This window comes from Ipomoea triloba, chromosome 2 (genome assembly GCF_003576645.1).
Source record: "Ipomoea triloba cultivar NCNSP0323 chromosome 2, ASM357664v1".
Lineage (NCBI taxonomy): Eukaryota > Viridiplantae > Streptophyta > Magnoliopsida > Solanales > Convolvulaceae > Ipomoea > Ipomoea triloba.
Genome location: NC_044917.1, coordinates 4906800 through 4925432, shown reverse-complemented (window position 1 = coordinate 4925432; position 18633 = coordinate 4906800). Strand labels below are relative to the sequence as shown.

At 35.3% G+C, this 18633-nt stretch overlaps 2 protein-coding genes across 4 annotated transcripts; one reads left to right on the top strand and one right to left on the bottom strand.

Annotated features, from left to right (window-relative positions):
• Positions 1-998: 998 nt before the first annotated feature.
• LOC116011150 (putative ubiquitin-conjugating enzyme E2 38) lies at positions 999-3642 on the top strand. 2 transcript variants are annotated; one of them, XM_031250673.1, is made up of 6 exons: positions 999-1205; positions 1782-2237; positions 2348-2411; positions 2515-2654; positions 2746-3057; positions 3182-3642. In XM_031250673.1, exons 1-6 carry the CDS (start codon positions 1134-1136, stop codon positions 3428-3430), a joined length of 1293 nt encoding a protein of 430 aa, XP_031106533.1. In that variant the 5' UTR covers positions 999-1133; the 3' UTR covers positions 3431-3642. The 2 variants fall into 2 exon arrangements, with proteins under 2 accessions (XP_031106533.1, XP_031106532.1); XM_031250672.1 differs by having other exon boundaries at positions 1004-1205; positions 1779-2237.
• Positions 3643-4002: 360 nt separating this feature from the next.
• On the bottom strand, positions 4003-17492 carry LOC116009919 (two pore calcium channel protein 1A-like). Of its 2 annotated transcripts, XM_031249118.1 has the most exons (24): positions 17192-17490; positions 16188-16331; positions 15942-16049; positions 15403-15498; positions 14763-14887; positions 13569-13629; positions 13029-13195; positions 12512-12617; positions 12154-12231; positions 11405-11466; positions 10963-11035; positions 10598-10663; positions 10339-10482; positions 9502-9559; positions 8179-8286; positions 7922-7985; positions 7274-7442; positions 6909-6973; positions 6579-6669; positions 5571-5657; positions 5060-5140; positions 4827-4861; positions 4632-4723; positions 4003-4355 (listed from the first exon to the last, which is right to left on the bottom strand). In XM_031249118.1, exons 1-23 carry the CDS (start codon positions 17342-17344, stop codon positions 4642-4644), a joined length of 2223 nt encoding a protein of 740 aa, XP_031104978.1. In that variant the 5' UTR covers positions 17345-17490; the 3' UTR covers positions 4003-4355; positions 4632-4641. The 2 variants fall into 2 exon arrangements, with proteins under 2 accessions (XP_031104978.1, XP_031104979.1); XM_031249119.1 differs by lacking the exons at positions 4003-4355; positions 4632-4723 and having other exon boundaries at positions 4859-4910; positions 17192-17492.
• Between the last annotated feature and the right edge of the window lie 1141 nt (positions 17493-18633).

The window sequence follows — 18633 nt, the reverse complement described above, 5'->3', positions numbered from 1 at the left end:
GCCCAGGGGCGCGTGCACTGCATGGCGCGCAAATTGCGCACAACGTGCGCATGGAGCGAGAAAGCAAACAAAGATGGGATCCATAATTTCTGCAAGATCCCCTTCCTTGCAGGGAGGCCTCCATTTTTCTCTCTCTCCATTCCCACTCATCCAACTCATCGAAGGGGTGTTTGGTTGGATCGAAAATATTTTCCTACAAGTTAAGGAAAATGATGTTTTATGTTGTTTGCCTTCACCATACTTTATTAATTTTATTGTTATTATAATATTATTATTGTGTAGGGCTATATATGTCATTATACTCATTATTCCTTATCATCTCGAACTCAACCAAATAATGAAATTTATATTCTCAGTAATTTCTTCTCCACTAACCAAACAATGAAATTTATTTTTAATTTTTAATTCTATTTTTTTCAAATATTTTTGGCGAACCAAACAGGCTGTAAGCAGTTGTTGCACTTAGATTCGCTTTCAACAGTAAGGTAGAGTATAATGAGATTCAAACTATACCGCAGATAATTTTTAATTGAATGGACTCTTCAAATTAAATTGAGCTCACTGTATACAGAAGTGTTTGATCAATTATTAATTAGTGGTACTTTATAATCGGACAAGCACTAATTTTCTTCATGGTTTGTGATCACGTTGTAGCTAGGGTGATCACCCCCCCCCCCCCCACCTCGTAGAATATTAGTCCTACAGTCGATGGAAAATGGAAAAGGAAAACAACGTAAAAGAAGAAAAGGTTGACAAAGACTGGGTACTTTAGGAAATTTACCAAGTCTTCCCTAGTCATGCACGGAACCGAAACGGATACAAATCCATAATCCTCAAGAAATTATAGGATACAGCTAATGCACACCGTTGTCAGAAATAGAAACAATTGCGATTGGTTTCAAAACACGCAAGAAAGCTTTACAGTGGACCTCAGCGTAGAGGATCGATCACAAACGCTTCCTGTGCACGATAGGAAGAAACTTGGGAGCTATATTAAGGCGCCAACCCGATGCTCATCACTCCCTTTCTCTCTCACAACTTTCTTTCTTTCTTCCTCCGCCGATTGCAACTGAATTTTCCGGAATTGAGGGGCGAAACTGAATCTTCTGAAATTGGGGGAGAAAAAAAGATAGATGGAGGGCTTGACTTCGCAACTACCCGCATCGTACGTTGACACAACCCTTAAGCAGATTAAGCAAATTCAGGTATCCACTCACTATCAAGCTTCTGGGGCAACACGAATTGAAAAAATTTTGATCTTTTTTGCTCATTTCTTTCTGTTGTGCCCGTTAGTAAATGGGTTTTGTCGGCAGAGTTTTTGATGGTCTTGCTTCTTATGTTGAGAGTTTTCTGGTAAAGATACGATCTTTGCTTGTTGGGTGTTTTGGGATGATTTTGTTTTCATAATCTGTGATGATGTTTCGTTCTGTTGGGTTGTGTGGTGTTAGATTGAACTTTTTTCTTCACTGGCGTTTGTATCGAGGTGGTTTTGTGTGTTCCAGTTTGACTTTTCAGTGTCTTGTTCACTAATAAAGTTGTATGGTGTGGAACATTGTACTGGTTGAAAATATTGGCATGATTGAGTTGTTACACAGCTAAGCATTGTTCAAATTTATGGAACTAGATAAGAGTGTGTTTCTTTGCTTTTGTGATGTGTGTGTGTTGTTTTTGTTTTTCCTTGAGCATACAAATGGGATTGTGATTTGAGTGTAATTCTTGTATGTTAGCTTTGATATAGTTTGCTGTGTTTTTGTATTTTCTTTTGGTTCCCCACATAGGAGAGTTTGGCAAAGGCTATTGGGACTTCAAGTAGTGGAGATGCTAGTGGTGGGGATGACATTGGTGATGATGATGGTGATGGTGATGATGATGATGGCTTTGATTACTATGACTATTTACTTGATGATGAGGATGAGGATGAGGATGGTGATGAGGAGGATGACAGTGTGCAAAAGCAATTTGACAATGTTGACTTACCTCCTGGGGTTGAGGCGGCTGTCCCGTGGTGGAATGAGTCGGATTCTACTCCGGCCTCAACTGATACTGTTTCTTCTGGGGTTGCATCCCAACTCTGCTCTTCAGGGAGCAGTTCTGTAGGTCAGAGCTCTACTGGCAATGGCAATGGCAAGGAGGAAATTAGTGATATCATAAGAAAATATCAAGAGTTTAAACATTTTGATACTGTTGATGATTGTTCAGATCACCACTACAACATCACGCATTTCCAGGGGCAGCAGGTAATGGCTTTTATCTTAGTTTGAGCATGGATTGTGCACCATGGTTTTTCTGGCTACTATGTCAAATTTCAGTCAGGCAAGCATATGATTACCCGTATTTCTCTTCACAGCCACCCAAGGCCTGGTCGAAGAAAATTCAGAGTGAATGGAAGATTTTGGAGAAGGATTTGCCTGGTGAGTCAGTTCTTATTGAACATTTCTATCCTGTATCTGTGCTGTACATTGAAGCTTTAAATCTGCATTGATTATGATTACCTTAATTGTCTCTTTTTTACAGACACCATATATGTAAGAGTATATGAATCAAGGATGGATCTTCTTAGGGCAGTGATTGTAGGACCTCAAGGCACTCCCTATCACGATGGTCTTTTCGTCTTCGATGTCCTTCTCCCTTCCACATACCCAGATACACCACCAGTATGTATCTGGAGTCACATATTCTTGTCCTTTTTTATTGTGTGATGCTAAAATAATATGTTGATTTTATTTTTTTTCTTTCTATTTGAAGTTGGTTTACTATTATTCCGGTGGCCTGAGACTGAATCCTAATCTATACGAGTGTGGTAAAGTCTGCCTCAGCCTTTTGAACACTTGGGCTGGTAAGGGTACTGAAAAGTGGCAGCCGAATACATCAACCATGCTGCAAGTGTTGGTTTCTATACAAGGTTTAATTCTGAATGAAAATCCATTCTTCAATGAGCCTGGGTATGAATCTACTTATGTTGGTTCTGAGGGGGAGCGCAGATCCAAAGCTTACACTGAAAATGTTTTCGTTATGTCTTTGAAAACAATGATGTATACCCTTAAAAGGCCTCCTAGGGTATGTTCTGCAACACTATTTCTGTCTCTTCATTTGTTTGAGTAGCTTGCTTAATTGCTTGTTTGTTGGATACTGCACGTGATCATGTTTCTAACTAATTTCATAATACTGGTCATTCTTTCAGCATTTTGAAGACCTTGTGACGGGTCATTTTCACATCCATGCACATGATATCCTGTCAGCATGTAAAGCCTACAGGGAGGGTGCACCGGTTGGTTTTGCTGAACGGGGAAAACCTGAGGGCGATAATGTCCCAGAAAATGGTCGCACACGAGACTTCAAGGCAGCATTAACTAAAATTACAAATGTTCTTGTCTCGACTTTCACTAAATTTGGGGTGAAGGACTGTGAGCAGTTCAGAATTACAGGCTGATGTTGAGCTTATTGAGAGGGCTTGTTAGAGCTGATACATTGCGCTTAGGCATTTTAGTTCAGTTTTAAATGCTCCTTGTATATACACCTGTCTTTGACTGATATGTTTCTTCACATTAGTGACTTTAACTGTTATGTTTCTTCATATTAGCAGAGGATGTTTGAACATGATTTCATTTGAGTTTCTTTAACTGATATGCTGGCTATTTGCAACGTCGTCTTTTCATTTTAGTTTTGCTGGGCAATTATGTTCCAAATGACCTCGGTACAGCAAGAGCAGCATCTCCTATTCTTGCTCTTGCTCCGTCGGGTGAAGGAAAGTAGGTATTATGTGGCACCAATAAGACCAACTAAGAGTGAAATGACACATATCGAGTATTAGTAAAGCCTAGTAGTCTAGTGGTACTCGGTTTACACCCCCATGTGAAAGGAAGTGGATTCGAGTTTTAATGGAGACGACGACTCTTTGTGCTTCAATAGGTTGAGAAAGTATCTATGATCAGATACTACATTGTAACAGAATCAGCAAAAAAATGAGACCAGTTAAGAGTGAAATGACATGAGACCAGCTAAGAGTGAAATGACACATATCGACTATTAGTTAAAAACTTGGAATCTAGAGTCCGTTACCAGAAGAAAAGATACTTATCGTTAAATGAAATCCCATTTCCGAAGTGCTTTAAACAAAAGAAAAAAGTGAAAGAAAAAGTCACAACAGAGAATATTCTGGTTCAAATTCACCAATTAAAGTCCTGAATTCCTGATATACCATCACCAGTTTCCATGTGAGCGACTATGCTACAATAATTTAAACACCAAGCGCCTATCCACAAACTGCACGTCATGTTGTCACATCCGTCCTAATGCGAGAGGTTTACTTCCTAGTGGATAATGATGTACTGGTTTCTCCGTCAGGTATTCACAACCTAGACGATGACAGCAGGAACACACACGCATTCTTGGTAAGGATTTTATCAAATGAACATAATGCAAAAGAGACAGGAGGCCACTGAAGCACGGATTTTAATATTTCATTGCCAGTATTGGAAAACATGAATAGAGGAATTGGTGAAATTCAAGATTAAGTGGATGTGATGCTCTAGGCTTAATAATGCACAGAGATGTGAAAGCTAGCGACCGTCTGGACTAATAAATAATAAACTTAGAAAGAAGAAGAATGAAATGAAATTCAATGAGATTACCTGGAGAGAATTATGGGCTGGAGCACTGTGTCAGTTCAGAGCTCAGCATATGATGGAGGAGGGCATCAACTCGCTGGCTCCTTGTCTTTGTTCTGTATAACATAAAATTCAGATTTAATGGCAATCTTTTGAGTTGCTTTAATATGCAGTGAGATGTTTTCAGTGAAAGATTGTCAGTTCTTTAGCCAGACATACCCATATTTACGGCGTCGCTCCCTTTCTCTTTCTTCCTGAATTTTTTGGAGTTAAATGTCAGCTCTGATTCGTTATGCACATTAACTATTCATAGTACAATTCATAAGAAGGTTGAAAGGAAATATTTTATGTCATCAAATACAATATCAGTCTAGGGGATCAATGAAAGATAAATGAGTATACTAAAACGCAATTGACACTATAAGACCAGCTTAAGTTGGTCCACTACTAACCTTGTTCTCTCCATCCACATACATTGCTGTAGTTTCCAGATCCATCTCAGTTTGGAAAGCCTCCAAGACAAATGCTATAATCTGAAATAATGAAAAATGAAATGTTAGTTCACTGTTTTAGCAATTTGGCAATAGGTACACAAAAACAATCAGCTTGGATGAAAGTCAAGCAAAAATTAGCTATGCGACACTGCAACTGAAATAACTACAATTGATATCTGTGTTCAAGGCATTGAAGTTGCAAAATAATTTCCATAAACATTGGGGACGAGAATTTGATTAATGTACCATCATTTAAGGAGACTTTACTAATTGTTATTGGATTATTCAGTTCCTACCCATACAAAAATGAGGAGTATAATGTGCTGAAACCAGGGCAGAACCCACATTTTTCTCTGCTCATTTTGACAACAATCCCGCATATGAAATGTGCATGTACAAGTGCAAATGTTTATGCAACCCCCATTTAGGGCCTGGGGTACTGAGCTCATAGAAAGTATACACAACTTACCAAATTCAAGAGCCATAAAACTGTGATAACATAGAAACTGATAAAGTAGACATAACTCCAAGAAGTCCCAGTCAATTCCTTGTAGCTCTGAAAGGTAAGCCACATATTATCAGTGATACTATCACATCTATCAATCAAATGCATCGAAAACAAACATGATCTTATGATAGTGGTTTAAAATAATTTTCAAAAGCATGTCTGCAAGCTATAAATACAAATCATCCTTGTTCACGTAGAAGATATTTTTTTAAAATTGTAAGTAGGATACTAACATCAGCCATGTGAGAAATTTTAGCCTTACATCCTACGTTCAACATTCATTTATCCATGAAATTCTAACCAATGTAAAGTCCTAAATTGAAACAATGTTGCATCTCAAGCTATTTCTAAACGGAAACTCATTTACAATTTCTTGTAATGGCTTCTGTTTATTATAGATCTAAATTCTGCATCTCAAGCTGGTTCTAAATGGGAACTCATTTATTGTAGTGGCTTCTGTTTATTAGAGAGGTAAATTCTTAATGAGTGGGTAAGAACCTGTTTCACCAATGTTACAGCTCCTGAGACAACCTTGAAAAGAGTACTAGATTACTAGATTATTGCACTTTGATTCTTGCTGTAATAACTTGTGTTGGACTACATTAAGTCTGATCACATTTTTTTTTTCTACAAAAATTTATTTATTAAATTTGGTTAGAGATAATCAAAGTTTGATGCTAACTAGAGCTGATTTGATCCTCAGTTAGCTAGAATAGATAGTCAAATCCAAGTGGCTAACTATATTAAATAAAGATCAGGATCTCCAAAAACGAAGATCAGAATTGGATCAAGCCTTCTTGTAAATTCAAATTATATCATTTAGAATTTTAGATAAGCTCCACAATAATTAAAAAATAAAGGTAGAAAGGATAAACTGATATAGGCATGATATGAACTATGAAGGGCAAAAAGAATGGTCAAGTTTCAAATTAGCAGTAACTAAGGCAAGGTTGCTGAAAATCATAATACCTGCATCCATGATTGCCAGTTTCCCATCACCAACAAATTGAAAAGTGTCACCATTCCATTTGGATAGTCATTGAAGTTGAAAAGCAAATAGCTTATTGTTCAGGAAAGCAAAAGCAATAGCAGTCCAACTAAGAACAATGTGCCTTTTACATATAATGAAAAATTGAAAACGGCCGGTTATAGGTACTCATTTTTAAAAAACCCATTATTGCCATAACTGTAAATTGAGTGCTCATGAAATGAGGAAGAGTCTTTTATGCAAAGGAAAGAATGTCTTTGAAATCTGACATATAATATAGCTATAGGACATAAAAATTGACAAAAGGATACTCATTATCAGAAAGATCAGTTCTATCTAAATTGGGGTTCCCAGCATTGACCATCCCACCAAAGATCTGCATAAAATTTGAACATTCAGGATAAAAATAGCAGACAGAGAAACAGTACAAGGGAGAAGCAACACTGGAACTGAAGTCATTATATTGGTATTTTATGACATGACTTGGGATCTGTATGAGACAGAATATGCCATCATTGACCATTGAAGGACCTCTAAGAGAGAAGTAATTTGAAGATAAGTTTTGGAATTTTAATCTGAGTCACACTTGGAACATCTCATGTAAGAACAAGTTTAAAAAATTGAAATCAAATAGAGATAGAGTACAGAGTGGCCAATTATGGTAGAGAGAGTGCACCTGTAAACCAAGAGAGCAATAAAAGCACAATATACAGAAGATGGTCCCTAAGTATGGCATGAGACTTGGTATGAGAGTCAAAAATGTTGCTACAAAGGCACGATAACTTCGGACATGCATCAAGAGCCTTATTAGTCGTAGCATTCTTGCAATAAGAAGATACCTAATCCTGTAAACATCATGTGTGTCAGGATAAAAGGGAAGCCGCACAACCCACGGAAGAAGAAAAATTCAAAGGCATCATGACAATGGAATCAATAAAAACTGCCTTACAGTACATATATTCATCACAAGTAAAAGTCTCCACCCAAAACTTAAGTTGTGGGTTGAAAATGCAATTTTCAACTGTCACTCAATTTAGAGCAGAGATCTCCTAGATGAGTTTTGATTCTTAGAGACAGTTCTCATTCATTGGTAAATTCAAAGTGCTGCCTAAAACAAAGGAACTTAAGATTATAGAGCAATGGTTATTTAATTTTATCAAATCCTTTACTAAGCAAAAAATAACAGTTATCTAGTTGCTAACATTACCTGCTGTGGCCATTAGAAATACAAAAAATTGAAAACAAAAGTTGGAATTTAAGTAAGCTTATATTGAAAATACTAATATTGCCAGAGTAGAAATATGTAAGAGTTAAGATGCCTCACCATTCCCCGTTAGATAGAAAAGTCTCACCATCAGGAGCGGCAAAAGTAGTAGTTTCTCCAATAACTGCAAAATTACAGCCATCCACATGATAAGATACAACCAGTAAATTCAAAGATGACTATGAAAATAAGTGATTATGATTCTCACTAACTCCAACAAGAGAAGTATACATTACTCTAAGAAATGAGATTCCATCAAATTCAAATTAAATAGGCTGATCTTCATAAATTTTTACCCAAACCCTTTATCAACCCACCTATAACCCAAGTGACAACAAAATCGAAGCGATTTTGTCCATCCCTCCAATAGTTCTCAAAACCATATGTATATATTTTTAATGCCATCTCGATCACATAGAGCCAGCCTGTTGAACAATATACAGTCTGTTAATTGGCTTTCAACATACATTGAATATGTATATAATTTACAACTAAGATAGCTGATGAATCATATGTGCAGCAAAAGATACTGGGAGTTGAATAATAAAATCCAAGCACTACATGTCATGCGAACAAAGAAGGCAAAGAAAACATATGCTTGACATTCTTATATCAGCTCCAAGGTTTTACCAAGTAGAAATGATTTCAGAACCCATGCCATGAGCAAGCTTTTACTTGATATATTAAGCAATGTGCTCTTTTTTTTCTTTTTTTTTGAATTTTCTCAACCTTCTGAAGGACAACGAGCCAACGCCCCTACTGGGGCTTGAACCTGTGACCTCTCACTTGGGAGGGCCACAGCAATGCCGCTTGACCACAAGGTCTTTGGCCCCACATAATAATGCTTAATTCATGAACAAGTTCGTTGGACTGAGATGTGCTCAAAATACAATAATATTGTGTGATAAATCCTTTAAGGCTAAATCTTTGTTATAGCCAACAGAACTTCATCAAATATGTAATCTAAGATTCTTCCTCCATTTCCAGTTACCCATGTGCACTACTTTCGGTGATGTCCCTTAAACCTCTGTGTAATTTGTGCTTTTGGTTTAACTTAAGAATTTTGTGACTCTGGAACACATTAGTGGCAGGAGGGGGTTAATGCTATTTTCTAATAATCTCTTTAAATGTATCCAGGCTTTGGATTCACATTTTTACCAACAAGTTATGTTTAAAAGATGAATCATTGTTTTCACCCTTTCAAGTATAAAGAAGCTCTGCCATCAAGATTATGAGCAAATTCTGGGGATAAAATAGTTTAATTCATAATTATAAGATTTCAATAGGTTAAAGATAATGGGAAAGGTGTAAGAGACAATATGGATCAATAACAAGTAGAGATGGAGCCATGATAGATGTGATAATAAGATTCTAGAATGAGAGAAGAAGACAGAAATAAGGGAGGAAACTATGTGAGACAAGGCAAAGGGTCAACTGAGACACCTTGAACTAGAACTTTAATGTATGACTAGAAAATCAAGCATTACTCAGACATTTATACACCAGAAATCTAGAATTACAAAATCATGGAGCACAACAATTTACAGCAGGTAGGTAGCAAGTCATTATTAGCAACAAAATTTCACAGAGACCAAACTACTTTGCTCTGAATTGCTGAGTTACAATTCACTGAGACTTACCAAAAACAAATTCTACCTTCTGCCAAAAGGTTTGAGAAGAACTGTCCGCTATATCAAGCTGAAATTTTTAGGCATAAGTTATCAGGATAGGTAGTCATCAAGTCAACAAAAGTTGTAAGACAATTTGCAAGATGATTAATAGAATATCAAAATATTGATTGTTCATAGGGATCTATAATTCTAAGCATGAAATGTTGGTTTTTTAATATGTCATCTATAGATAAAAATATGTATTAAAAAAAAAGGCAATAAAGCTAACTAAGTAACTATAGTAAGAGTAATGATCACTGAATTCAAAAAAATGGAAATAGATACATCATGAATTATGATAATTTACTCAAGAAGCTGGGCATCTAAATCTAAATAAATATATGCCAGTCCAAGGTTATTGTTTCCTGATGAAGGAGATGCTGTCATTTCCTTATAGGGTAAAGCAAAGAAGAGCCCACTGGACAAGGTCTAGAAATTTTTAAAAGAAAGAAAAAAGAAATTCAGATTGATAAGATAATAAAATCTAATAAATGTTGCATAAGATACCTGACCTGTTTCCTTCATGACAACTATTTCATAAGAGACATATGGCACAAAAGTACATGATTCTCATTCTGTTGGATCTCTTATGAAATAAGAAATTCTATAGATGCTCAAACAAGAAAAATTCAGAAAAACAACCATCCAGCCTCAATTCTAAAGAGGCATTAAAATGTACATCCAAAAACTTTTTGAAGTATTCGTGGGCGTATCAAACTTCAAGGTAAATTTACTGAACTGGAAATAAAGAAATTCAAATTGTATGCCAAATTTCAAGTTAGCAGTATACATGAGGGTTATTCATACCGTTGTCTCTATTACCACGGCAATGAAATTGATGACGAGAATAAACACTATTATGTATTCAAACTTAGTGCTTCGAACAAATTTCCGCAACTTCTCAGATGTTGTTGAATGGTAGACATAAGGAAATGTTTCAAAGACTGGCAGCTGCAATGCACAGTGCAAGCTAAATGATGCAGGAAAAAGGCATCTTACTTTATCAAGACAAAATGCTTCCAATACCATAGTTTTAGCACCAGTTAAAGAATAAAATCTGACTCACAGAATCTTCCTTCTGAAATCTTAACGATATGGCATTGCATAGATCAAAAAATTCGTCCAAATCAATCTGGAGAGAGAAGGGATCAACTGTAATATTCAAACAAAATTGATAACAAGGAAATGGCAATAACAAGGAAATAGAAACTTGTGCAAAGAAATACTTCAATTTCAAGTACCTTGGACTGCCTGTTTCATATCATATCAAATAAACAATAATGTTTACCTCACTAAAGGTAGAGCTAAAATGGAAGTGTAAACAAATTAGCATATCATGATTACATGCCACAAATCAGACATAGAAGCAGAGGAGATAAGACACTAATAAACCTCACTTCAGTAATATATGTCATGAAAATTTGACTCTACCTTAAAGTCACGAGTATCATCCAACTCATCAAATATTAGCTCAAAATCGTCTCTTGATATTTTTGGCAGTGACCTAAGACATTAAAAAAAAAAAAAAGACTGTATGCTTTAATCCATTATTTTGTAAGCAAAAGCATACACATGAGAGGATTAGACTGCATGATTTAACTAAAACAAGTGTTAATGAAATATCCAAAGCCTAGGGACAGCAAGCCAAATTGTATAATTCAAAAACCAAAACAAGTAAAAGATATACACATTGACTAGCTTCTCATTCTTTTGATCTTCTGTCAATTACTTTTCCAGTGAGAATATATGTTCAAACAAAATGCATGGCATGTTAAAACTACAATTTCTATAATATCCCTGTAAAAGATCATCAAATTGAGTGCTTCAGTGAATGCTTCAACTAGCGAAAGGCAGCGTAGAAGCATCAGTGTACCTGTAATTGTTAAGTTCCTCAAACAAACGGATACATTGCTCTTTGTTGAGGAACCCGCAGTTCTGTTAATTACCAATCAGAAAGAAACCTATTAGCTTTTGCAATAAGAGCATTACTCTGAGAAGTATGCTTCCTCAATAAAGATTATGAAAATAAAATAAAATAAAATAAAATGTTAAGGCACAATAAATGGTCACTAAACATATATGCTAAGAAATTCATAACTCTTGAGTTCATTGAGGAACTGTTCTTTATATCTGTCTATATATTAATGCTCAGAGAAGTAGTTCACCAATATCTAATCTTCAGTCATTCAAATTAAGACAAGCACAACCTTTATTATGAATGCATCATAAACAAAATGATTTTCCTCATAACAGTGTTTTATACATTATAGAAATCCATCCATACACCATTTAAAACAAAATTAAAAAGAAAAAAGAAAGAATTCCTTGCAGGAGTAGCTCATAAGTCACAAGTCTCTCTTCTACTTTGAATATACCTACTAAATAGAAATAAAAAATAAAAAATTGATGCCTTCTAGATCTATGGGCATAAATAAAAATTTCCCATTAATCTCATTCTCCGCTATCCATAAAATGGGTGTGTCAACTTTAACAGCTCATAGTAGTTGATTACGGAGATGAGGACGTGGAGCTTAACTCCACAAAACTGATATTGTTAATACCTATCTGATCATGGCATGAATGGGGGACTGGATGCCTTGGGGGGATGAACATTTTACTTACATTATCATCAACCAAACTAAATGCTTTCTTCAATGTCCTTAGCCTCACCCGATCCTTCTCAGACACTTGTTTGGCAAGCTATGACAATAAATAAATACCAATAGTCATGTTCAAGTGCATTGAGGAAAATGCTCTCCTGCTAGCAAACCAAAACTTGAGCAACACATTAGAAAATAATTTCCCAGTGGCTGTAACAAGCATGCACCCTAGTGTCAAATTAATTTCAACTCACTTTTCTATAAAAGATGTAGAGTTGAAATAACAAATGAAAGATTACAGTTGACCAATATGCCTAGTATACCTAGAGCAATGAACGAGTATGTTTGCAAGTAGCATAAGGAGGCAAGTAAATTAATACCTCACTTTTGAAGCTATCGTATACAACAGCAAGAATCAAATTGGTGACGAAGTAAACACCCAACAACACATATAGAACAAAAAACAAGCAATACCACCGCGATTCCCTATAACAAATAAAACAGCAGAGAATTTTCAGTGTGGGAGCGAATAATTCACTTGTTATTGAAAAAAGTTAGAAGTTATTTGATTTTCCTATTAGCTTTTCCTCTTACTGCTGGCACTGTTGTTCTTGCAGTGCTGGTGTTGGTGTTGGTGGTAGTGTTAGTGCCAGTCCAATCTCTACTTAATGTAGATTCATAATGAAGAGAATAATATAACATTTATCTTTACAAAATACTTTTCCTTCATAACATAACCTTCATAATCAACAATGCCAGTTGGAAAAGTTAGGTTCACGGATATTAGTTTCCAAAGATATCTTACTTGTACGCAGGAATTCAGACTTCTGGATAGTTAGAAGTTGTAAATAAAGCAAGCATTTAGTACAAGGTTTGTAAATGTGGCGAGCAACTTACTTGTATGCAGGTATCCAGACATCTGGATTGTTAGATGTGGTAAATAAAATAAACATCTCGTACAAGGTTATGCCAAATGAAGTAAAAACAGTCTTTCCCTGTTCGGTGTCCTCAAAGATGACATATCCTAACCAGCTAGAGAACAGAAGGAATAAAGCTGACAAAACCTGCAAAATAGAGAATAATAGAGAGCATTAAGAAAAGTATGGGGAAAAAAGGTAAACTGGCGTTTTACTGTTTAAAAAAAGATGCACAAATTGAATAATCAGCTAATATTGAATTAGGAGAAATGGAACTTTTAATCCCTCGGTTGTGATTGAGGTTTAGACTTAGTCCCTAGGTGCTCAGTAAAGTTGCAGATTTGGTATTAGGGTTTTATTAAGAATAGGGAATAAATCTATACCAAGTTCAGAAAGTGCCATTTTCCCTATGAATTACGATACTTAAAATTTTCATGTGATGGGTAGAAAGTTACATATTTAGCTATGTTTGAAATAGATTATCAAAATCATTAACTGCAATGATAGAGATGCAACTAACCATGACATTAAGGTAGGTTCCAGACATTCCAGCAAGGATCACGATGCTGTCTCTCAATTCCCTAATCTCAGCAAAAGAAACAGATTATAATTTTTTGCAAAGGGTAAATTCATATCAGATTATTATTTACCAGTACAGATATGTAATTTATAAGCACAGGGAAAAGAAAATATGAAACTGAGCTCAACCCTAGCTTATCCCATCATGTCAGGTGGTTGTGAGTTCCCATCTTAATTTCACATCTCAAATTTTTCTCTTGTGAGTTTATGTTTTATTGCAGCTCCACAGATTACTTTTCTATTGAACATTTTAGATATTTTCATATCAATAGCTTTTTAGTTTTTTCAGGCACATGAAATACTTCTGCTATATTTCAATTCCACGTTTCTAGTTTATAATTATTATTATGAATTTTGAATGATATCAGCATGCATTGAAGGTTCTCCTTACAAATATTATTTTAAAAATTCATGCATGTTATTCTTACTCTGCCTCATAAAGTGGATATGAAGGGTATTATTTGCTCAGTAGAATGAATGTGCAATTTGAATTGAAGGCACATGCATATTTGCTGCTTCTAAATATTGGATGCGTAACTAAAGGGAACAAGTTTACCTACAGTGAATTAATAATTCACTTGATTTTTTATTATTATTTTTTTTTGAAAGATCACTTGATTTTTTTTTAAATCATCAAATTCATGACTCTTTTCACCAGTAAAATATCACAACACCTTCAATGGAAATCATACAATTCCTTATCTATCTGTCCTACAACGGTTTTAGACTATCAGAAAAAGTAGTCCACTTTCCCGATATGAAGACATTTTTCCAGCTACTTGGGACTAATTTGGCATGATGTACTGCCCCCATTTTGTCAGTATTTGGGCATAATTTTATAGATAAAAGAAGTTCAATAATATGGTTCTATTTGACCTGCCTACCTGTAAAAGAACATCACTCTTAACATCCCAGTCCGATCAAAATGGGAAAAATACAATGGCCAGCAAACAAAACTCTACACATTGGCTGAAATGTTATGTCTTGGGAGAACAGAAGTGTTATATGATTAAACAAACTTGATACTCAGTAACAAGATTTTGGAATGTATATTGAATTCAAAGTAAAAGAGAGCTATACAAGCAACAATTATTATGCTTTGCATGGAAAAAATCAAGCATCTTATAAACCATACCTGATATTGAGAATGAAAAATACAACCCGTACATAGGGTGCAGCCCTGAATGGCAGATAATACAAGCCAGCTATCGAGAGAACATAGACCACCAGATCTGCAACCAAAACTAACAGCAATAGGACCTGAAAGTTGAGGGGTGAAGGAGTTTGTCAACAAGAAAACTATTACATTTAGACAAGCATTTTTCAAAAAATATAAAAATTCATCAGAGCTTCAGTTTATGAGGATCGTGTAATTTCAATGCACTTGGTTACTAATACTTCTGTTTGTATATTATTTTCAGTTCCGACTTTTCTATTTGAATTCTTGTTACAAAATTCTAGAGAAATTTATCTTTGAGTTTGGAGTTTTTATTTATCCAGATTTTGGGCAAAGAATCTGGATTATTTGTTCTTGATCTCCTTTTTATTGGCCTATGAATACCTGCCAAAATGAGAACTACACACCAGTTTTCAGTCTTTTGAGTGTCATATCTCACAAAAACAAATGCAGTGAATGCAAAAGAAGCACTGCTTACCAACATATTTTACCACAAGGTAAAGTGTATATAATCCATAGGAACAATGAATGGCTGTCATGAGAACAAGAAAATAAATATATCTGAAAAGAAACCATACGGAAGAGTACAATCACCTACCTTTAACCTATTGAGGATGCTTCTCCAGTATATCTGAAAACCTTCGTATGATATTGGAAATAAAGCATGTGTCACAAGAATTACAAGAGTAACACCCTGCAGAATATGTTTTAAATGAAAATTTGTTGTCAATAAAGAGAATTTTACTTTGTTTCTTCTAAAGAATTTGAAATGGAAGATAATATCTAAGTCATGAGGTTGCATAAATACAGCTATTTTGGGGGGGGGGGTGCAAATTTGCCAAGAGAAAGCACCCAATAAGCCAAAGAACCAAATACAGTACTATTATACTTGGGAAATATTACATCCTAAAAATTGATGCTATGATGTGCTTGGCAATAGAAATGTCCTTTAAACAGCAATCTGCATCTAAATTATATAATAATTCTTCGCCAGTGCAAGAAATGACTTGGCATTAGTAAATCCAATAATAAGATAATACGGTTACTCTACTACTTACAATTACCTTTAGCTCTCTACTAAAGTCTAAAAAACATCCAATAGTCAAAACTTGAAAAGAAACAGAGTTTGGACCTGACCTCATATACAAGAGACTCAGTGTTAGTCAAGTAAGGAAGCTGCCCAAGAAAGTAGTACTCTCTGTTACTGCAGGCATAAGCAGACTGTTTGGAGCACCATAGTGGTTTCTGATATTTAGATAAAAACAAGTTAGGAGAACTGGCTTTCAATAAACAGAATATGCTTCTAAGTCCTTACTAACATGGAACAGAAAAGGTTACTACAAAGCCGAGGAAGAAGAACCAGTCATGAGAAGATGTACAAACCTCAAGAAAGTTCAGAACAATCAAAGCAAAATAGTTTAGGGACCATAGGAAATCAAATCGTGTAAATATGAAGTATAACTTTGCTGCACTTGCAAAGCTTGATTGATCAAGGATTTCCTCAGGTATCCCAACACCATCTTCAGCCTGCAAATGGAAACCCCATGAAAATCTTTCCTAAAACTACTAGAGAAAGAGCTTCATTGGAACAGAATTAAACCCACACTCATCAGCTAAGCATTTGGGGAAACAATGCACAAAGATGGAAATAGAAAGATTTAATATACAGATAACCAAAATGGTCCATATACTAAATGTTAATGCTGTACTTATCATACATCAAACATAAAAATTTTTGCTCAGCCACGTTTAGTAATTTGCAGAAGCTAGTTAGAACTCCTAACTGAACTAGTACTACTAACAATTTTTATTTATTTTTATTTTTATATTTACAACAACCGTCTCCAATTGACTCAAATTTTTTAGTTTGCCTGCCAACATATATATACTTCCCAGCAACTAAAGAATTCTTGCAGAGACAACACCTTATGGCAGCAAGGCAGATATCTATACTCTCTCTCTCTCTCTCTCTCAGCCCTCACAAGTCACAAGAAGTCAAGTATAACAAGTGATCATACGCCTACTCTGCACTGTTCTAATTATGACTCACAACATATTCTCCAGTTACACGCACACGCTAGCTGAACCTGAAAACTCCTAGCTAATACATACTACTTCCACCATTCCACCAGCATATTCTTCAATTTTGAAATTTGAATCATAGCCGTTTGCAAGCTAGCTAGCTAACAAAAACTACGATCTCCACTTGGTAAACTATTGAATTTCCGGAAGATGAATACGTCAACCAAATACACAATCAGCCATCACGCGTAATTCAAGAGATCTAATGATATTTAGCTAGGAAGTAGCTAAGGGAAGTAGTAGCACAATAGTAGTAGTAGAATTGGAAGGATGAATATAGATGAAAGGAAATTAATGAAGCTTACAAGATCAACCAAAGCAGCGGCCTTCTGGTAAGTGGATCCGTACACAATTGCATCTGATCGGCTACTGAAAGCGCGTCGCCGGAAGAGCCGGAGGGGACCGGAACCACCACCACCACTTCCGCTGCTGTCTCCACTCAGCAGAGCAGTCTCCATCTTGCCTTATCTGTAACTATTGCTTCTGGATCAGCTACCAGTGCCGACACTAACAAAATCACAATATAGCGGCAAACCAGAAGACGAACTGTACGCGCACTAATTGTGAATGCATACGTGGAATTTGGACAGTGGGTTCGTTAGCTTTCCGTCTTTAGTAACTGAAAAATCAATTTATCCGTTTACAGTTAAATACTGACTTTAAATAGTTTAATTTGGGAGAAGCTCGTAAAAAGACCATTTTGTCCTCAATTTTGTGTGATGAACCTCCATTCACATTTCACCGCGACGCACGAAATGGAGGGAGTGTTGACATATTTTAGACACATTTACTCACATAAAAATCCTCTCCTTTAAAACATTTCAAACAATATGCATTTTATGAGTCTAATTGTTAAATATGATCAAAACTAATTTTTTATTTATTAATTTCTCATATTTCATTTTAAATATCTCATCCAAGACTCGACAGAATAATCAAATGGTAAAATGAAAGAATTTCAAAAGCTTGCTGACTGATCTCTTTTTTTGCAAGTTAAAAATATGACCTCCTCCATGTTTCTACTCTTTACTGACCATTTAACAATTTTCTTTGTATGACATTTCACAACTTAAACTTTACCCTAAATTAAATGAAGATTAGTAAAAATACCACATATTGTCACATTTCTCCCTCATCAACATACCAACACCCGACACTATTTATAAAGTCTAAAATTTACTCTCCCTCAACGTTGTTTTTAAAAATTAAAAAAAAAACACACACACGCACCATTTTTGGATTTAAATTTATATTGAAACACTCATTAATATTGAGTTTAACCCTAGTTCGTTTTGAAAAGCAGGTTTCAATAATGCATTAGAAAAATGCTCTTGTTGCCTCTATTCATTGACATTTAATTCATTCGACCTTCACTAATATATCTTTAAAGTTATAAATAGAGATAGAAATTCTAAAATCAATCTAATAAAGTAAAGAAAAGTATTCATGTGGTAATGTGATATGGATGATATCGTGGGGTCTTTTCTCACTTAATTAAAAAAAAATATTTAACCCTTAAAATTTAGCTACTTTATGTATTAGAAAGAAAGAAAATAATTTAATTTGCTCCCCGGCGAATGTGGATGAAATTGTGGAGCTAGATTAGCTTCATGGGAGAACATTAAATGCTGGCACAGTGGACAGCTTGCCGACTTGCGTAAACAAAAATTTCAACATTATGTCGGTTCATAATTTACGTTGACTTGCAAATAGCCTAAAATCAGACTCATTACTGGGGGACCTCATC